The sequence below is a fragment of the Pristis pectinata genome, chromosome 1 (genome assembly GCF_009764475.1).
Source record: "Pristis pectinata isolate sPriPec2 chromosome 1, sPriPec2.1.pri, whole genome shotgun sequence".
Lineage (NCBI taxonomy): Eukaryota > Metazoa > Chordata > Chondrichthyes > Rhinopristiformes > Pristidae > Pristis > Pristis pectinata.
The window spans coordinates 143,473,985-143,495,228 of NC_067405.1; the positions used below are offsets into that span (position 1 = coordinate 143,473,985).

The 21,244-nt window shown below is 50.5% G+C and overlaps 1 protein-coding gene across 1 annotated transcript; it reads right to left on the reverse strand.

The window, feature by feature from the left end:
- LOC127569147 (epithelial cell adhesion molecule-like) lies at positions 1 to 20,127 on the reverse strand. The gene is made up of 9 exons (XM_052013532.1): positions 19,977 to 20,127; positions 18,493 to 18,663; positions 16,114 to 16,351; positions 13,170 to 13,241; positions 9,471 to 9,534; positions 7,416 to 7,514; positions 4,935 to 5,117; positions 2,633 to 2,692; positions 1 to 731 (listed from the first exon to the last, which is right to left on the reverse strand). Exons 1-9 carry the CDS (start codon positions 20,047 to 20,049, stop codon positions 678 to 680), a joined length of 1,014 nt encoding a protein of 337 aa, XP_051869492.1. The 5' UTR covers positions 20,050 to 20,127; the 3' UTR covers positions 1 to 677.
- Positions 20,128 to 21,244: the final 1,117 nt, after the last annotated feature.

The window sequence follows — 21,244 nt, forward strand, 5'->3', positions numbered from 1 at the left end:
TTCACAAACTGGCATCTACACATCACAATAATATGCACTTTTGCAGTGATTGAAGCAATTGTTAAACAAAATGTAGCATGAAATATCTCAGCCAGAAGTCCCCTGAAGGCTGTCTCTGCCCTGTGGAGGAAAAGCCATGTTTATTCACGACTTTTACAGCACAGCGGGTGAGAAGATGGAGCAGTTCTGAAGGAATTTATGACCCAATGACTGTGTACTTTCACCAGATTTTCCATTTCTTAGACTGAGTGGGCAGCTCATCCACAAATGCCCCTCCGAGGTCGTAGAATTTCACCTCCAGACAGCGAGAACCGGAAAATGTCACCCTCAAACAACAGGAGTAATTTAGTTAAAGGAGGAACTTTGAATCTCTACATAAAACTCCTCACTCTTCCAGTGGGGCAGGCAGATCTTCAGGTTTGACCTGGAACTCTGGTTAAACATCTGGCACAGCAGCTTGCTTGAGAGTCAATCTGCAAGATGTCTAAGCTTCTTGGCAATGGGGTGTTGACCACGACCTTCTGTTTAGCTTTTTTCTTCTCTTGCGCTGGAGTTCAATCACCAGTTGGGTTTACTCGTGACTCTGTGCTATGATCGAGGCTACAAAAAGCTCCCGGGTGCAACAAAAAGCAGACTTGGTTCCAAGAATCCAAAAAGTAGAGTTGGTTTCTCGAGGGTTAACGTGCTAAACCCATCCTCTGAGCCATTTGATGCTCTTCCATTTCCTGGCCCTGCATAAAACAAAACCCATGAGGAACAAGGGGGCGCAGGGAGTCACAATGCCACACATGCCCAGAAGGTGGCAGACTAGGCTGGGGGTTTGCACCTTGGATTAGCCTTCCAGGATGGAATTATAGACCAACCTCTTACCCCTCACCTTAAACCTACGTCTCTAGTTTTAAACACCTTAAGATATCTTTATTAGCCACTTACACATCTTCTGGGGGCAGCCCGCAAGTGTCGCCACACTTCCAGCGCCAACATAGCATGCCCACAACTTCCTAACCCGTACGTCTTTGGAATGTGGGAGGAAACCGGAGCACCCGGAGGAAACCCACGCAGTCACGGGGAGAATGTACAAACTCCTTACAGACAGTGGCTGGAACTGAACCCGGGTCGCTGGAGCTGTAATAACGTTAGGCTAACCGCTACACTACCGTGCCTGCCCCACAGTGGCGCAGCTGGCAGAGCCGCTGCCTCACTGCGCCAGAGACCCGGGTTCAATCCCGACCTCGGGCACAGTCTGTGTGGAGTTTGCACCTTCTCCCCGTGATCTTGTGGGTTTGCCCCGGGGGCTCCGGTTTCCTCCCACATCCCAAAGATGTGCCCTAATGTGTAGGCGAGTGGTAGAATCTCAGGGAGGGTTGATGAGAATAACATGGGATCCGTGTAAACGGGTGCTCGATGGTCAGTGCAGACTCAGTGAGCTGGAGGGTCTGTTTGCGTGTGGTACGACTTTATTGCATGGGTTACCAGAGGAGGAATAAAGGCCAGGGTAAACAAATTCCTGTTCTGTACTTTTCATTCACACTGCCCAGCCCCACTCCTGGTCCCGGTGACTTGCCAGTCCAGGGATCGATGATCTCTGGTGCCTCACATACCTGGAACTGAGTATCAATGGGCAGTCTGATCACCGTGGCTGTTTTTGGGCAGGATATACGCGGGGAATGGTAGGGCCATGGAGAGTGATGTGGAAAAGACAGAGACCTAGGGGTGCAAGTACATACTCCTCTGAAAGTGGTGACAAATGTAGACAAGCTGGTGAAGCACGGTAGTGTGGTGGTTAGCATAACGCTTTACAGCGCCAGTGACCCGGCTTCAATTCCGACCGCTGTCTGTAAGGAGTTTGTACGTTCTCCCCGTGTCTGCGTGGGTTTCCTCCGGGTGCTCCGGTTTCCTCCCACATTCCAAAGACGTACGGGTTAGGTACATGTACATGTGACTAATAAAGCTATCTCATCTCATCTCATCTTATCTAAAGCTTCCATTGTATTCAGAGATGGGCCGGCAAGACCAACTGGTACCAACAGATCTCATTCCCCTGCCTAACCACCTCCCACCCTACCCATTCCTACCCTGTTTTATCCTTCTAGTACCCTTTATCTCATGGCCCACTGTAGAACCTTGTTAAACTACAACTGGATACAAGATCAAAGGCAGAAACTTTGATGTTAGACAATGGCTAACACGAGGGGACATAATTTTAAGGTGGTTGGAGGAAGGTATAAGGGGGGTGTCAGGGGTAAGTTTTTTTACACAGAGAGTGGCGGGTGTGTGGAACACACTGCCGGCAGAGGTTGTGGGGGCAGGTACATTAGGGACATTTAAGAGACCCTAAGATAGACACATGAATGATAGAGAAATGGGGGGCTATGTGGGAGGGAAGGGTTAGATAGATCTTAGAGCAGGATAAAATGTCGGCACAACATTGTGGGCCGAAGGGCCTGTACTGTGCTGTAGCGTTCTATGTTCTAGCTATTCCAGAGAAGGTCTTGGAACAAGAGCAGTGGTGGACTGAGGAGAAGGGCCATAACTGGGACGTCAGTCACTTTTGTAACTGGTGCTGAACTTGCCCCTGAATGAGCCCACCGGAGAGATCCTCGCACCGTGGTTACTGAGTGAGATACGTCACCTCGATGACTTCGAACTGGATCCTCTGCCAGTCTTCCTTCGCTCTCCTTCTGACCACAACCTGCAATCACACAGTGATATTAACAGTCACTCCCCCTCCAGTCAGTCCCCTGTTCTTCACCCCAGATCACGGGGTAAGTCACGGGCAACAAGCTGGGTGCTGGAGGACACACGAGAGATGCCAGACGCCGGAATCGGGAGCGCTGGAGGAACTCAGCGGGTCGGGCAGCGTCTGTGGAGAGAAATGGACGGTCGACGTTTCGGGTCGAGACCCTTCATCCGGACTGAAAGGTGGAGGGGAGAGAGCCGGTATAAAGAGGTGGAGGGAAGGGGTGGGGCAGGGGCTGGCAGGTGATGGGTGGATCCAGGTGAGGGGAGGTGGGGGGTGATAGACAGATGGGGGAGGGGAGAATGGGAATAGCACCAGAAGCTGGGAGGTGATAGGTGAATATAGAACATAAGATGAGATGTCTCTTTATTAGTTGCATGTACATCGAAACACAGTGAAATGCATCTTTTGCGTAGAGTGTTCTGGGGGCAGCCCGCAAGTGTCGCCGCGCTTCCGGCCTCAACATAGCACGCCCACAACTTCCTAACCCGTACGTCTTTGGAATGTGGGAGGAAACCGGAGCACCCAGAGGAAACCCACGCAGACACGGGGAGAACGTACAAACTCCTTACAGACAGCGGCCAGAATTGAACATGGGTCGCTGGCGCTGTAATAGCGTTACGCTAACTGCTACACTACCGTGCCTGCCCCCGTAGAACAGTACAGCACAGGAACAGGCCCTTCGGCCCACAATGTTGTGCCGAACTAATTAAATTAGTAATCATATGCCCAACTAAACTAATCCCTTCTGCCTACACAATATCCCTCCATTCCCTGCACATTCATGTGTCTATCTAAGAGCCTCTTAAACACCTCTGTTGTATCAGCCTCCACCACCACCCCTGGCAGCACATTCCAGGCACCCACCACTCTCTGTGTAAAAAACCTTGCCTCGCACATCTCCTTCGAACTTACCCCTTCTCACTTTAAATGCATGCCTCTGGTATTGGGCATTTCAACCCTGGGGAAAAGATACCGGCTGTCCACTCTATCTGTGCCTCTCATAAACCTCTATCAGGTCGCCCCTCAGCCTCCACCGCTCCAGAGAAAACAACCCAAGTTTATCCAACCTTTTCTTACAGCACATGCCCCCTGATCCAGGCAGCATCCTGGTGAACCTCTTCTGCACCCTCTCGCAAGCCTCCACATCCTTCCTGTAATGGGTCGACCAGAACTGAATGCAATTCTCCAGATGCAGCCTAACCAGAGTTTCATAAAGCTACAGCATAACTTCCTGACCCTTGAACTCAATGCCTCGACTAATGAAGGCAAGCATGCCATATGCCTTCTTTACCGCCCTATCAACCCATGCAGCCAATTTCAGGGAGCTATGGACTTGGACCCCAAGATCCCTCTGCTCATCAGCACTGTTAAGGGTCTTGCTGTTGTCTCACACACCAAGGGTGGAAGACACAACGGGCTGAAGATGATGGAATCTGAAAGGAGGGGAAGGTGGAGCGTGGAATAAAGGGATGGAGGTGGGGAGGGCAGAGGGGGTGTAGTGGGGGATGCTGGAGAATCCCCCAATTTGTAGGATGCTAGAGGAACTCAACGGGTCAGGCAGCATCCGTGGCGGGCAATGGGCAGTTGACATTTTGGGTCAAGACTGAATAAGCTGACAGTCCACTTGTGTTCACAACCGCCCCGGACAGCAATTTTGAGAAAATAGTTTAGTTTTAGATAGCAGGAACAAAGGAAATATCTCTGACAGAGCGAGACCAAATGATTTCACATGACATTCAATCCAAGGAAGCACAGGAGCCTGAGGGCACATACCACCAGGCTCAAGGACAGTTTCTATCCCACTGTGATAAGACTATTCAACGGTTCCCTTATACGATGAGATGGACCCTTGACCTCACGATCTACCTTGTTATGACCTTGCACCTTATTGTCTACCTGCACTGCACTTCCCCTGTAGCTGTGACACTTTACTCTGTATTCTGTTGTTGTTTTTACCCTGTACTACCTCAATGCATTGTGTAATGAATTGATCTGTAGGAACGGTACGCAAGACATGTTTTTTGCTGTACCTCGGTACATGTGACAATAGTATACCAATACTCCTCCTGAGCTTACACCTTTGCTAAAGAATCTAACAGTACTTATATAATGGACCATCAGAGGATGCGGAGTTACTCTGGGTATTAGTGAGGTGTTTTCCCCTCACCCCCTTCCTGAGGCATGTACTTACAAACACAGCGATCCCAGTGAGGATGGCCAGCGCGACAATGATGATGATGGCTGCGAAGCCCGGCGAGATGGACTTCATGTTGATCCGAGGCGGCTCGTTGTCGAAGAACCAGACCTGGACGGACTCCCTCTCCACCTGCAGGCTCTTCCCGTCCACTTCCAGGGTGAACTGGTTGGTCTTCAGCTGCAGGGAGTTCAGAGCACCATGAGAACACTCACTGAGACCAGCGCAGCCCACCGAACGTCGGCCGGGAAAATCCAAAACAAAAAACCCGCAGGTACTGGGAATAAAAACGGAAAACGGTGGAAACTCTCAGCAGGTCAGGCAGCGTCTGTGGAGAGAGAAGCAGTCAATGTTTCAAGTCTGAGACCCTAGGAGAGAGAAAACAAGTTGATTTTAGATTGGAGTCGTAGAGTAACACAGCACGGAGCCAGCATCTCTACTTTCTTAGAAGGTTAAGGAGGTTCGTCATGTCACCGAACACTCTAACCCACTTCTACAGATGTACTGTTGAAAGTGCCCTGACTGGTTGCATCACGGTCTGGGATGGCAATTCAAACGTGCAGGAGTCTAAGAAGCTGCAGAGTGTAGTGGACTCTGCCCAATACATCACGGGCACATCCCTCCCCACCATCGGTCGTATCTACAGGAGGCGCTGCCTCAAGAAGGCAACATCCATCATCAAAGATCCCCACCATCTGGGCCGTGCCATCTTCTCGCAGCTCCCATCGGGCAGGAGGTACAGAAGCCTGAAGTCCCACACCACCAGGTTCAGGAACAGCTACTTCCCTTCAACCATTCGGTTCTTGAACCAACCGGCACAACCCTAATCACTGCCTCAGTATAGCAACACTGACCACTTTGCACACAATGGACTTTGTTTTTTTTTTGTTCTTATTCTGATCTTCCTCGAATAATTTTGTATAATATGTTTAAGTTATGTTTTTCTTGTGAATGCTGCTTATCTGACTATGTGCCTGTGATGGTGCAGCAAGTAAGTTTTTCATTGCACCCGTGCACACATGGATTTGTGCATGCGACAATAAACTCGACAATTTGACTTGAATGGAAACAGGCCCTTCGGCCCAAATCATCCATGCCGACCATCTAGGCTAGTCCCATTTGACCGTGTTTAGCCCATATCCCTCTAAACCTTTCCTCTCCATGTACCTGTCCTAGTGTCTTTTCAATGTTGTTATTGTACCTGTCTCAACCACTTCCTCTGGCAGCTCAGGAGGGGCATAGATAAGGTGGAGGGTCACAGCCTTTTCCCCCAGGGTAGGGGAATCTAAAACTAGAGGGTGTAGATTTAAGGTGAGAGGGGAAAGATTTAAAGGGGACCCGAGGGGCAAGTTTTTCACGCAGTGGGTGGAACGAGCTGCCAGTAGTAGAGGCAGGTAAACTCAGAGTACTGCAGCACAGAAACAGGCCCATCTAGTCCATGCCGACCTGATCTTCTGCGTAGTCCCATCTACCTGTACACGGACCCTATCCCTCCAAACCCCTCCCATCCATGTACCTATCCAAACTTCTCTTAAGTGTTACAATTGAACCCGCATCCACCACTTCTGCTGGCAGCTCGTTCCACACTCGCACCACCCTCTGAGTGAAGAAGTTCCCCCTCAGATTCCCCTTAAATATTTCACCTTTCACCCTAAACCTATGTCCTCTAGTTCTAGTCTCACCCAACCTGAGGGGAAAAAGCCTGCATGCATTCACCTTATCTATACCCCTCATACTTTTGTATACCTCAATAAGGTCTCCCCTCATTCTCTTGCGCTCCAGGGAATAAAGTCCTAACCTATTCAACCTTTCCCTAAAGCTCAGGTCCTCAAGTCCTGGCAACATCCTTATAAATTTTCTCTGCACTCCTTCAAGCTTATTCATATCTTTCCTGGAGGTAGGTGACCAGAACTGCACACAATACCCCAAATTTGGCCTCACCAACATCTTGTACAACTTCAACACAACATCCCAACTCCTGTACTCAATGCCCTGATTCATGAAGGCCAAAGTGCCAAAAGCTCCCTTTATGACCCTACCTACCTGTGACACCAGGTACAGTTACAACGTTTAAAAGACATTTGGATAGGTACATGGATAGGAAAGGAGAAGGAAATGGGTCAAATGGGACTAGCTCGGGTGGGCAGCTTGGTCAACATTGAAGATTTGGGCCGAAGGGGGTGTTTCCCTGCAGTATAACTCCATTAGATCGTCACCAACATACCTAATGGAGTACTCAGGGGAAACATAGTACCCAGCGAGAGGCGGGAATGTGGAACTTGCTCCTTTCGGAACAGTTGAGGCAAATACCCAAGAGGCACCAAAAAGTACGATGATAACCAGGAGCGGGTAAGGAATTGTGACGGGAAGGGCCGGCATGGAGCCTCCACCCGCTGGGCCGCAGTGCCTGTAGAGGAGGTAGCGAGAGTGTCAGAGCAGGGAGGTGCTCCCGGGAGAGGAATCAGGAGCCGTACTCACATCCCTCTCGATGTAGTACGCCACGGTGGAGATGTCGGCAGGATCTTTGGTCCCGTTCTCACTCAGCCGGATGCAGATCTCTCTGGACAACTCGTGGACCTGTTGCCGAGACGACGGGGAGACAGAGGCCGTCAGTCCTGCAGAGCAGCTGAACCTTGGGATGAACACAAGGGCATGCAGCCTCCCCACATCCCTCAATTCCCCGATCTTCCAAAAAAAAACTATCTACCTCCACAACTCTCTGGGGCAGAAAATTCCAGAGACTCACAACCCGTTGCAAGCAGAAACGTCTACGCACCTCAGATTTAAATGACCGCTGTCTAACCTTGTAACTCTGTCCGCTCGTTCGAGACTCTCCCACTAGTGGAAACATCTTGACACCCACCCTGTCATGCCTCCTAAGGATCTTATATGTTTCAATAAGATCACCTCTCAGTCACCATCGGAATATGGGAAAAGCTTAATGTGACAAGGGATCATAGAATCATCGTACAGCACAGAAACGAGTCCTTTCGGCCCATCTTGTCCATGCCAGCCACGATGCCCTTCTACTCTAATCGCATTTGCCTGCATTAGGCCCGTATCCCTCCGCACATTTCCTATCCAAGTAGCTGCCCAAACAGAGAGACACAACTGCAGCTGCTGGAATCTGGAGCAAGAAACAATCTGCTGGAGGAACTCAGCGGGTCGAGCAGCATCTGTGGGGGGGGAAAGGAACTGTCAACACTTCAGTCCTGATGCAGGGTCTCGACCCGAAATGTCGACAAGTCCTTTCCCCTCCGCAGATGCTGCTCAACCCGCTGAGTTCCTCCAGCAGATTGTTTGTTGCTCCAGAGTCCAGCATCTGTAGTCTCTTGTGTCTCCATTAAACCTGTGCCCTCTAGAACGTAGAACAGCACAGCACAGAACAGGCCCTTCAGCCCACAATGTTGTGCCGACATAGCTAATCCCTCCTACCTACAGGATGCCCATGTCCCTCCATTTTCCTCTCATTCATGTGCCCATCCAAGCCCCTCTTAAAAGCCCCCAATGAATTTACCTCCACCACCCCATCAGGCAACGCATTCCAGGCATCCACCACTCTCTCAGTAAAAAAACGTACCCCTCACATCTGTTCTGAACCTACCCCCCTCTCACCTCAAATGCATACCTTCTGGTATTGGATCGCTCAATAATGGGAAAAAGATATTTCTTGTCCACCCTATCTATGCCCCTCATAATTTTATACACCACCAACAGATCACCCCTCAACCTCTGCCGCTCCAGAGAAAAGAGCCCAAGTTTGTCCAGCCTCTAGTTCTACACTCCCCTACCCTGGCCAAAAGACTCTGACTGTCTATCATATTTTATAACCCTCTATAAGGTCACCCCTCAGCCTCCTACATTCCAGTGGGAACAAACCCAACCTATCCAATCTCTCCTTATAACTGTAGCCCTCCATTATGGGCAACATCCTCGAATGGAGGGTTGTAGAGATTGAATCTGCCTTGCGTGCTGTCCTTGAGGAATGAACACAGCCCAGTCACCAAAGACTCTTGCAAATTTCTACAAATGTACAGTGAAGAGCATTCTAACTGGTTGCATCACAGCCTCCGATGCGCAGGATCGAAAGAGGCTGCAGCGGGTTGTAGACTCAGCCAGCTCCATCATGGGCACAACCCTCCCCACCACCAAGGACATCTTCAAGAGGTGATGCTTCAAGAAGGCGGCATCTAACATTAAGGACCCTCACCACCCGGGACATGCCATCTTCTCATTACTACCATCAGGGAGGCGGTACAGGAGCCTGAAGACCCACACTCACTGATTCAGGAACAGCTTCTTCCCCTCCGCCATCAGATTTCTGAATGGTCCATGAACCCACGAACACTACCTCGTTATTCTTTTTTTCTGCACTATTTATTTATTTTGTAATTTATGGTAAGTTTCTGTCTTTGCACTGTACTGCTGCCACAAAACAACACACTTCACAACATATAAACCAGCGATAATAAACCTGATCCTGATTCTTTACCACCTCCCTCCAGATCTCCAGTTGAGGACTCAGATACTTGCCGTGATCTCCAGGATCTGGGTTGCTTTCAGGGTGTACTCTTTAACCAGTTTGATAGCCACCTTCCTGAAACACAAGAAACAGGTGAACATTCCTCATTTCCGCTTCTAATGTTTGAATTGTTCTCTGCAACCATGGAGGCAGAAACAGTCACAAAATTTACGAGGTGCCTGGACGGGTACTTGAATGAGCAGGGCATAGGGGGATATGGAACTAATGCAGGCAAGAGACACAGGGCACCCTGCTATAGGAAAAATGCCATTAAGATGGAAAGAGTGCGGAGGAGATTTATGAGGATGTTGCCATGACTCCAGGGACTGAGTTTGGGACATTTTTCATTGAAGTGGAGGAGAATGAGGGGTGATCTTATAGAGGTGCGCAGGTTGACTCTGTGGTTAAGAAGGCATATGGTGTATTGTCCTTCAACAATCGGGGAATTGAATTTAGGAGCCGTGAGGTATGAGCTATATAGGTCCCTGGTCAGACCCCACTTGAAGTATTGTGCTCAGTTCTGGTCGCCTCACTACCGGAAAGATGTGGAAGCCATAGAGAGGGTGCAGAGGAGATTTACAAGGATGCTGCCTGGAATGCGGAGCATGCCTTATGAAAGCAGGTTGAGGGAACTCGGCTTTTTCTCCTTGGAGAGATGGAGGATGAGGGGGGACCTGATAGAGGTGTCTAAGATGATGAGAGGTATTGATCGTGTGGATAGTCAGAGGCTTTTCCCCAGGGCTGAATTGGTGGCAACAAGATGACATAGGTTTAAGGTGCTGGGGAGTAGATATAGAGGAGATGTCAGGGGTAAGTTTTTTACTCAGAGAGTGGTGAGTTCATGGAATGGGCTGCCAGAAATGGTGATGGAGGCGGATACGATAGGATCTTTCAAGAGGCTGTTAGATAGGTACATGGAGCTGAGAAAAATAGAGGGCTATGGGTAAGCCTAGTAATTTCTAGGGTAGGGACATATTCGGCACAGCTTTGTGGGCCGAAGGGCCTGAATTGTGCTGTAGGCTTTCTATGTTCTAGGTGTATAAAATCATGAGGGGCATAGATAGGGTGAATGTGAGCAGTCTTTTTCCCAGGGTTGGGGAATCAAGAACTAGAGGGCACAGGTTTAAGGTGAGAGGGGAGAGATTTCATAGGAACCTGAGGGGCAACTTTTTCACCCAGAGGGTGGTCAGTATATGGAATGAGCTGCTAGAGGAAGTGGTTGAGGCAGGTACATCAACAACATTTAAAAGATACTTGGACAGGTACACGGATAGGAGAGGTTCAGAGGGATATGGGCCAAATGCAGGCAAATAGGACCAGCTTAGATGAGCATCGTGGTCAGCATGGACCAGTTGGGCTGAAGGGCCTGTTTCTGTGCTCTATGACTCTTAAGTTGGATTAGTATGGATAGGCAGGATGGTCAGCATAGATGGGGTGGGCTGAAGGGCCTGTTTCTATGCTGTACAACTCTATGACTCAATGACACAGGTTTTAACTGTGGGCGGTTGTTTCGTGTGGTTTACTGGGAACCTACAGGGTCGGGTCAAGGCTCAGCAAAGGACATAGAACATAACAGCACAGTACAGGCCCTTCAGCCCACAATGTTGTGCCAACATTTTATCCTGCTCTGAGATCTATCTAAACCTTCCCTCCCACATAGCCCCCTATATTTCTATCATTCATGTGTCTATCTAAGAGTCTCTTAAATGTCCCTAATGTATCTGCCCCCACAACCTCCGCCGGCAGTGCGTTCCACGCACCCACCACTCTCTGTGTAAAATACTTACCCCTGACATCCCCCTTATACCTTCCTCCAATCACCTTAAAATTATGCCCCCTCATGTTAGCCATTGTTGCCCTGGGAAAAAGTCTCTGACTGTCCACTCGATCTATGCCTCTTATCATCTTGTACACCTCTATCAAGTCACCTCTCATCCTCCTCCTCTCCAAAGAGAAAAGCCCTAGCTCGCTCAACCTATCCTCATAAGACATGCTCTCCAATCCAGGCAGCAACCTGGTAAATCTCCTCTGCACCCCCTCTAAAGCTTCCACATCCTTCCTATAATGAGGTGACCAGAACTGAACACAATACTCCAAGTGTGGTGTAACCAGAGGTCTACAGAGCTGCAACATCACCCCGCGGCTCTCGAACTCAATCCCCTGACTAATGAAGGCCAACACTCCATACACCTTCTTAACAACCCTATCAAACTGCGTGGCAACCTTGAGGGATCTATGGACGTGGACCCCAAGGTCCCTCTGTTCCTCCAAAGGTGAGCAGAGTAACAATAAACAATCTGACAGGGTGGCACAGTGGTTAAAGTACTGTACTGGTAGTGGAGAGACGTGAGTTCAAATCCCATCCCGGCCCTTGTGGAAGTTACATTCAGAGCAGAGAGAGAGAGAGGAACTGCTGGTTTTAGGAATAATAACCCCTACGACTACCAGATTATTGTAAAAACGTGGCTTGGTATGGCAACTGCTCGAATTGTCCTGCTTGAAGTAAACCAACCCCTCCCCCTACATGCCTCTTCTTCCCTTTCCCAGCCCCTCTCTCCGTTTCCTCCTCGCCCATTTCTTTTCCCCTCTCCTCCCCTCCCCCCACACCGTCTGCCTCCATACCTGTGCCCCATCCCCCAGTGGATCAGCTCTCCCCTCCTCCCCCACACCTGCCCATCACTGTCTCTTACCTGCGTCTACCCATCACCACCCTGTGCCTGCCCCGACTCCCCTCTTTTGTCCACCTATCACTGCTCTGTTTTTCCCTCCCATATATTGGGTTTCCCCTTTCCCTATCTTCAGTCCTGAAGAAGGGTCCTGACCCGAAACGCTGACCGCCTGCTTTTCTCCACGGATGCTGCCTGGCCTGCTGAGTCCCTCCAGCATCCTGTTGTTTTTTCATCTTTAGATTCCAGCATCTGCGGTCCTTTGATTCTCAAAAGCCTGAAAGCACGGACCACCAGGCTGAAGGACAGCTTCTATCCCGCTGTTATAAGACCATTGAATGGTCCCCTAGTATGATAAAATGGACTCTTGACCTCACAATCTACCTCGTTATGGCCCTTGCACCTCATTGTCTGTCTGCACTGCACTTTCTCTGTAACTGTAACACTTTATTCTGCATTCTGTTATTGTTTTCCCTTGTACTAACTCGATGTACATAGAACATAGAACAGTATAGCACAGAACAGGCCCTTCAGCCCACAATGTTGTGCCGACATAGCTAATCCCTCCTACCTACAGAATGCCCCTATCCCTCTATTTTCCTCTCATTCATGTGCCCATCCAAGCCCCTCTTAAAAGCCCCTAATGAATGTGCCTCCACCTCCCTATCAGGCAACACATTCCAGGCATCCACCATTCTCTCAGTAAAAAATGTACCCCTCACGTCTGTTCTGAACCTACCCCCTCCCACCTTAAATGCATGCCCTCTGGTATTGTAACAAATTGATCTGTACGACTGGTATGCGAGACAAGTCGTTCATTGTATCTCGGTACAAGTGACAGTAATAAACCAATTTACCAAACCCATCCAATGGCCTTCAGGAGAAGGCATTGGCCATTCTCACCTGTGACAAGTAGTCGGCTGTGGCGCCTCTGGTTAGTGTTTACCCACACATCTCTACCCTCTGCCTAACCCTGGCTCAGTGGTACTGAGGCCAGTTGAAGCAGCCCCGTCACCGACACCCCACCCACCGCCCCCCACTCACCGTCGAACAGCTGCCTCCTTCATCTTCAGGAAGACGAACTCGACTTTGAAGCTGAAATCGATCTGAATGAGGCTGCAGGAAGCAGAGCGCTGGGATTAGTTACTGAGACTGCCAGTGGAGGGGATCCCAGCCCGTCGTTCTTTCCCCTCCCCACCCACCTCATCAGCCTGAAACGGCAGGAACGGGACTGGTTCTGACCAGGGCCTGTCCCTTTAAATCCGCAACACCCCTGCAACAGCAAGACGGGTGGATTGTCCCTGATTCCGGATCTGCATCCATTTCCTCATCCGTATCCCTGTCTATCAGCACCCCGCCTGGATCCGTATCCCATTCCTACCCTAGTCTTTATCCCTGGGTCCGTATATCCCCTCCCTGGGTCCATATCTTTGGCCTAAGGTCTGTATTCCCACCCCTCCTCTCCTCACTAGGTCTGTACCTCCCCACCCTCGGGTCAGTATCCCTTCCACCCCTCCCTGGGACCTTATCCCCCCCCCTCCCTGGGTCTGTATTCCACCCCCCCACCCCGGGTCCATATCCCCCCACCCCGGGTCTGTATTCTCCCCCCTCTATGGGTCTATATTCCCCCCACCCCAGGACTGTATCCCCTCCCTTCCCATATCTCCCCCCCCCACCCCGTCCATATCTCCCCCCCCATCCCAGGTCTGTACCTCCTCACCCCCTGGGTCCGTATCCACCCACAAGGTCCGTATCCCCCTCACCCTGGGTCCGTATTCCCTCCCTCCCTGAGTCCATATCTTCCCCCCCACCAGATCCGTATCCCCCCACCCTGGGTCTGTATTCCTCCCCCCCCACCCCGTGTCCATATCCACCCCCCTGGTCTGTACCACCTCCCCCCCCCCCCCCCAGCCGGGTCTATATCCCAGTTACCAGGTCAGTTTCCTCTCCCAGGTCTGTACAAGTCGATACGAACCTTTCCCTCCCGATCCCACCTCCCACACCGGCTCCACCCGCCCTGCAGGTATCATCTCCTCCAATCCACGTCCGTGGGCAGGGTTCCTGCCTCGACCACCCCTCAGGGCAATCAGTTCCAGACCCCACCCCCACCGGGTGAAAATATCTCCTCCCCTCCCTCTCGCCCTCCTCGAGAGCTTTAATCTACACCCCGGTGTTTGACCTCTCTGCACGGGAAACCGGAACTACTTCCTCTGCCCCTCATGATTTATTCACATTTAATTCTCCACTCAGCCCCTCTATTTCTACCCCTCCAATCCTTCCTCATTCTCCCAGCCCTGGCAAAAGCCTCCCCTCGCCCACACCTCTCACGTAACGTGATGACCCAACTGTACGAGGTCGTCAAGTTGGGGTAACCTTCCTGCTCTTGTGGTCGGTGCCTCAGCTAATAAAAGCATCCTGTAAACCTTTTTGCCCACTTACTGACCTGTACTGCTGCCTTTAAGATGAATACTGGGCAGGAAACACAGGTTTGATGGGCCGAATGTTCTCATCCAGGGCTGTGCCAATCTAAGACACGTCACACAGCCCAGAGGAAGCTCGTGGGTCCTGTTACCCTGTAGGGGCAATGGTCACTGGAGTTGGGTGATCCAGGGGAAATGTTTCTCCCCACCACCACTCAGACTGAGGCCATTCCTGGGATCTCTGCTCCTAGCCCTGGCTGAGCTAAAGAACATAGAACATTATAGCACAGTACAGGTCCTTCGGCTCACAATGTTGTGCTGACATTTTATCCTGCTCTAAGATCTATCTAACCCTTCCCTCCCACATAGCTCCCCATTTCTCTATCATTCATGTGTCTATCTAAGAGTCTCTTAAATGTCCCTAATGTATCTGCCCCCACAACCTCTGCCGGCAGTGCGTTCCACGCACCCACCACTCTCTGTGTAAAAAAACTTACCATAGAACACTACAGCACAATACAGGCCCTTCGGCCCACCATGTTGTGCCGACCTTCAAACCACTCCTAAGACTATCTAACCCCTTCCTCCCACATATCCCTCTAACTTAAATTCCTCCATATGCTTATCTAACAATCTCTTGAACTTGCCCAAGGTATCAGCCTCCACCCCTGACATCCCCCTTATATCTTCTTCTTCCGATCACCTTAAAATTATGTCCCCTTGTGTTAGCCGTTATTGCCCTGGGAAAAAGTCTCTGACTGTCCACTCGATCTATACCTCTTATCATCTTGTACACCTCTATCAAGTCACCTCTCATCCTTCTCCTCCCCAAAGAGAAAAGCCCTATCTCGCCCAACCTATCCTCATAAGACATGCTCTCCAATCCAGGCAGCATCCTGGTAAATCTGCTCTGCATCCTCTCTAAAGCTTCTACATCCTTCCTATAATGAGGCAAAGAGAGTCAATTGCTGAGGAAACAGGCCCTTCAGCCCACTGAGTCTATACGAACCATCAAGCAGCCAATTACACTGATCCTACACTAACTCCATTTTATTCTTTAAGGTCTTGCTTTGTACCATCTTTTTTTCATTGTATGGTCTAATATTTACATACAATTTATATTCTGTGTGCTGTCTGTACCTTCGTGCCTGAGGTGCTACTGCAAGCAGGTTTTTCACCAAACCTGCACCTCACTGTACTCGTGCAAAGACAATAAACTCGACTCGACACTATCATCACCTCCTCCCAGACTCTACAGACCAGGGGCAATTAACAGCAACCATTTGACTCACCGACTCGCATATCTCCGGGACGTGGGAGGAAACCAGAACACCCATAGGGACCCCCAGTGCAGCATACAGACCTTCAATGCAGTATAGGGACCCCCCAGTGCAGCATACAGACCTTCAGTGCAGTATAGGGACCCCCCAGTGCAGCACAGGAACCCTCAGTGCAGCGCACAGGGACCCCAGTGCTCGGGCTGACAGTCTCCCAGCAGTGGTCCCACAGGTCAGCCCCCCCCCCACCCAAGACAGAAGAAGAACTTAGCCGCGCGGAGAAACACTCACTGGACGCGGACGAGCTGGTCGCACTTGGGATCATCGCCGGTCTTGTCAGTGACCCTGACCCCGGCGCTGTCCACGCACCAGCACAGGTTGGAGTCGTCACATTGCTTGGCTTTAAAGGTGCCATTCCTCTCGCACTCGGGGTCGTACAGGTCGTCGGCCCTCCTCCCCCCCGGCTGCCGGCTGGCCGTCCGGCTCTTGTGAAGCATCTCCAGGTGGATCAGACGGCACTTGGGCGTCACTGAGGAAGGAGAAGAGAACCAGTGGAGAGATGCCATTAAAGAGCGCAAAGAAGATTTACGGGAATGTTGCCAGGACTGGGTTACAGGGAGAGCTTGGGCAGGCTCGAACTTTATTCCTTGGAGCGTAGGACACTGAGGGGAGATCTTATAGAGGTGTATAACATCTATAGAAAACATCTATAGAAACATAGAAAAATAGGGGGCTATGTGGGAGGGAAGGGTTAGATAGACCTTAGAGCAGGATAAAATGTCAGCACAACATTGTGGGCCGAAGGGCCTGTACTGCGCTGTAGTGTTCTGTGTTCTATGAGGGGAATAGATAGGGTGAATGCACGCACCTTTTTCCCCAGGGTTGGGGAATCAAGAACTAGAGGGCATGGGTTTAAGATTTAAGATAAGATTTCTTTATTAGTCACATGTACATCAAAACACACAGTGAAATGCATCTTTTGCATAGAGTGTTCTGGGGGCAGCCCGCAAGTGTCGCCACGCTTCCGGCGCCAACATAGCATGCCCACAGCTTCCTAACCCGTACGTCTTTGGAACGTGGGAGGAAACCGGAGCACCCGGAGAAAACCCACGCAGACGCGGGGAGAACATACAAACTCCTTACAGACAGTGGCGGGAATTGAACCTGGGTCACTGGCGCTGTAATAGCGTTACACTAACCGCTACACTACTGTGCCTGCCTTAAAAGGAAGCTGAGGGGCAATTTCTTCAGGCAGAGGGTGGTGGGTATGTGGGACGAGGAAGTGGTTGAGGCAGGTACAATTACAGACACTTGGACAGGTACATGGATAGGAGGGATCTGGGCCAAGTGGGACTAGTTTAAACGGGCACCTTGGTCGGCAATGACAGGTTGGGCCGAAGGGCCTGTTTCCGTGTTGTATACCTCTAGGACAGTGCGCGCAAAGTGAGTTGTTGCCATGGCAAGAGAAACAGAAATGCTGGAAGAACTCAGCCGGTGGAAAGAGAAACCCGTCAACATCTCTGGTCATTGACCCTTCCATTTTTGAGGGGGAGCCCCAGGACAAAACATTGACTGGTTTCTCTTTGCGCACGTGCTGTTTGACTGGCTGAGCTCATCCAACATTTCTGCACCTGTTCGAGGTTACAGCACCTACAGACTTATTAGTTTTACATATCCATCACCGTACACCTTATGTAGGCTGTACATCGTGTACAAGATATTCACTGTGAACTACAGTATGTCATACTTTACATATTATGGGCACAATAAGCTTAAAGTTCCCCACATGTATGTATGTATGTATATAAAACATTTATATGGAGACACAAGGCAGGCACAGTAGTGTAGCGGTTAGCGTGATGCTATTACAGCGCCAGCGACCTGGGTTCAATTCCGGCCGCTGTCTGTAAGGAGTTTGTACGTTCTCCCCGTGTCTGCGTGGGTTTCCTCCGGGTGCTCCGGTTTCCTCCCGCATTCCAAAGACGTACGGGTTAGGAAGTTGTGGGCAAGCTATGTTGGCACCGGAAGTGTGGCGACACTTGAGGGCTGCCCCCAGCACATTCTCAGTAATACAAAAAGACGCATTTCACTGTGTATTTTGATGTATATGTGACTAATAAGGAAATCTCATCTCATCTCAAGAGACTGCAGATGCTGGAATCTGGAGCAACAAACTATCTGCTGGTGGTGCTCTGCGGGTCGAGCAGCATCCATTGGGGAGAGGAATTGTCGACATTTCAAATCAGAACCTTGCATCGGGTTCTGACGAAGCAGAGGTGGTCGTGGGGTGTAGCGGCTGCAGTGGATGCAGGGGTTGCAATGGGCTGCAGGGGCTGTGGAGAATGTAGGGTGCAATGGGTGTGAGCATAGGGGGTGCACAGGTCACAGTGTGTGGGTATTAGAGGCTGCATTGCGTGCAAGGGCAGTGGTGGGTAGGGATACGGGTTGCATGGGTGTAGAGTGCAGTGGTGCTGGGGTTGCAGTTGGTGCAATGGCTGCACAGACAGTAATACTGGGAGTGAAGGTATTGCATTGTTACTGGGTTTTCAGTAGGTACAGTGGGTGCAATCCATGCAGTAGTTCAGGTGCTGCATTGGTTGCAGTGGTCCAGGGCTGGCGGTTAGGCAGCAATGGTGCAGCCTCTGAGCGAGAGCAAAGGCCGAGACTCACGCTGGTTGCAGTTGACAGTCAGGTTGTCGAAACCACGGAAAACAGCCTCGCAGGTTCCGCACCGGTTGAGGTGACAGGTCACGTACTGGTTGTACTTGCAGCTGGCGTCCTCGCACACCTCGTCAAACTCGCAGTTCTCCCGGGCAGGAGAGGCGTCGGGGCACTCGTCATCTACCGAGGGAGGGAGGGGATCAACACCGGCTCCCAGCGGCAACCTTCCCTCCCGCCACGGCAACTGCTCTGCCCGGGACCACAAGAAACCGCAGAGAGTTGTGGACACAGCCCAGCACATCGTGTTATAAGACTATTGAATGGACCCACTCCGGACATTCTCTCTTCTCCCCCCTCCCATCAGGCAGAAGATATAAAAGTCTGAAAGCACGTATCACCAGGCTCAAGGACAGCTTCTATCCCGCTGTTATAAGACTATTGAACAGTCCCCTAGTACGATAAGATGGACCCTTGACCTTACAATCTACCTCGTCATAGCCTTACACCTTATTGTCCGCCTGCACTGCACTTTCTCTGTAACTGTAACACTTCTTTTCTGCATTCTGTTATTGTTTTACCCTGTACTACCTCAATGCACTAATGTGATGAATTGATCTGTACAAACGATATGCAAGACAAGTTGCTCACTGCACCTCGGTACATAGAACACTACAGCACAGTACAGGCCCTTCGGCCCACAATGTTGTGCTGACATTTTATCCTGCTCTAAGATCTATCTAACCCTTCCCTCCCACATAGCCCTCCATTTCTCTATCATTCATGTGTCTATCTAAGAGTCTCTTAAACGTCCCTAATGTATCTGCCCCCACAACTTCTGCCGGCAGTGCGTTCCACGCACCCACCACTCTCTGTGTAAAAAACTTACCCCTGACATCCCCCTTATACCTTCCTCCAATCACCTTAAAATTATGTCCCCTTGTGTTAGCCATTGTTGCCCTGGGAAAAAGTCTCTGACTGTCCACTCGATCTATGCCTCTTATCATCTTGTACACCTCTATCAAGTCACCTCTCATCCTCCTCCTCTCCAAAGAGAAAAGCCCTAGCTCGCTCAACCTATCCTCGTAAGACATGCTCTCCAATCCATAAATCTCCTCTGCACCCTCTCTAAAGCTTCCACATCCTTCCTATAATGAGGCGACCAGAACTGAACACAATACCCCAAGTGTGGTCTGACCAGAGGTCTACAGAGCTGCAACATCACCTCGCGGCTCTTGAACTCAATACCCTGACTAATGAAGGCCAACACTCCATACGCCTTCTTAACAACCCTATCGATCTGCATGGCAACCTTGAGGGATTTATGGACGTGGACCCCAAGATCCCTCTGTTCCTCCACACTGCTAAGAGTCCTGCCATTAACCTCGTATTCTGCCATGTGACAATAATAAACCAACTTACCAGATGGTTTCGGCATTACCCCCCACCAACACCCTACCACTAACGCTGCTGGAGTAGATAATCCATAGGCTTACCTGGTATAGCAGAAGTGGTGCAGATATAACCCACCATCACTGCCACTAGAAGCAGGCAGCCCCCTCTGCCCATGTTCCGTGCCTCTTGTACTGGAGCTGTGACAGAACTGGCACCTCTCTCTCTCCCTCCTCGCAGAGTCTGAGGAGCTGCTGAGCACAATGCCTTCAGCTCCAGCGGAGAGGGAGGTTCATTCAGCTGGTTTATATTTAACAGCCCCGGTTTGTTGTTACACCTGCAAGGCGTGGCTGATATCAAGACCTGTGAGCAAGCACAGGCTGGCAGAGTGTGTGGCAGAGAGAGGGTCCCGACTTCCTCAGGTTAAGGAGGTTCAGCTTGTCACCGAACACTTCAACAAATCTCTACAGATGTACTGTTGAAAGTGTTTTAACTGGTTGCATCATGGTCTGGTACAACGATATAAATGTGCAGGAAGACAAGAAGCTGCAGAGAGCAGTGGACTCTGCCCAATACATCACGGGCACATCCCTCCCCACCATCGGTGGTATCTACAGGAGGTGCTGCCTCAAGAAGGCAACATCCATCATCAGAGATGTCCACCATCCGGGCCAGGCCATCTTCTCGCAGCTACCATCGGGCAGGAGGTACAGAAGCCTGAAGTCCCACACCACCAGGTTCAGGGACAACTACTTCCCTTCAACCATTCGGTTCTTGAACCAACCAGCACAGCGTTTGACAAGGTTCCGCATGGTAGGCTTCTTCAGAAGGTCAGAGGCCAAGGGATCTGGGGAAGCTTCGCAGTGTGGATTCAGAATTGGCTAGCCTGTAGAAAGCAGAGGGTTGTGGTGGAGGGAGTGCATTCGGATTGGAGGGCTGTGACTAGTGGTGTCTTGCAGGGATCGGTTCTGGGACCTCTACTTTTTGTGATATTTATTAACGACTTAGATGAGGGGGTGGAAGGCTGGGTTAGCAAGTTTGCAGATGACACAAAGGTCGGTGGTGTTGTGGATAGTGTGGAGGGCTGTAGAAGCTTACAGAGGGATATTGATAGGATGCAGAGCTGGGCTGACAAGTGGCAGATGGAGTTCAATCCGGAGAAGTGTGAGGTGGTACACTTTGGAAGGACAAACTCCAAGGCAGAGTACAAGGTTAATGGCAGGATTCTGGGTAGTGTGGAGGAGCAGAGGGATCTGGGGGTTCATATCCACAGATCACTGAAAGTTGCCTCGCAGGTGGATAGGGTAGTTAAGAAAGCTTATGGGATGTTAGCTTTCATAAGTCGGGAGATCGAGTTTAAGAGCCGTGAAGT

What these genes read in the sequence shown, in the direction of transcription:
- LOC127569147 (XM_052013532.1), bottom strand. Translation starts at nt 20,049, where the DNA reads ATGGGCAGAGGGGGCTGCCTGCTTCTAGTGGCAGTGATGGTGGGTTAT. An exon ending in CCCAGATCCTGGAGATCACG is followed by an intron (nt 7,515 to 9,470) that starts GCAAGTATCTGA and finishes TCTCGGCAACAG; the next exon opens with GTCCACGAGTTGTCCAGAGA. An exon ending in TCACTGGGATCGCTGTGTTT is followed by an intron (nt 2,693 to 4,934) that starts GTAAGTACATGC and finishes GTGTGATTGCAG; the next exon opens with GTTGTGGTCAGAAGGAGAGC.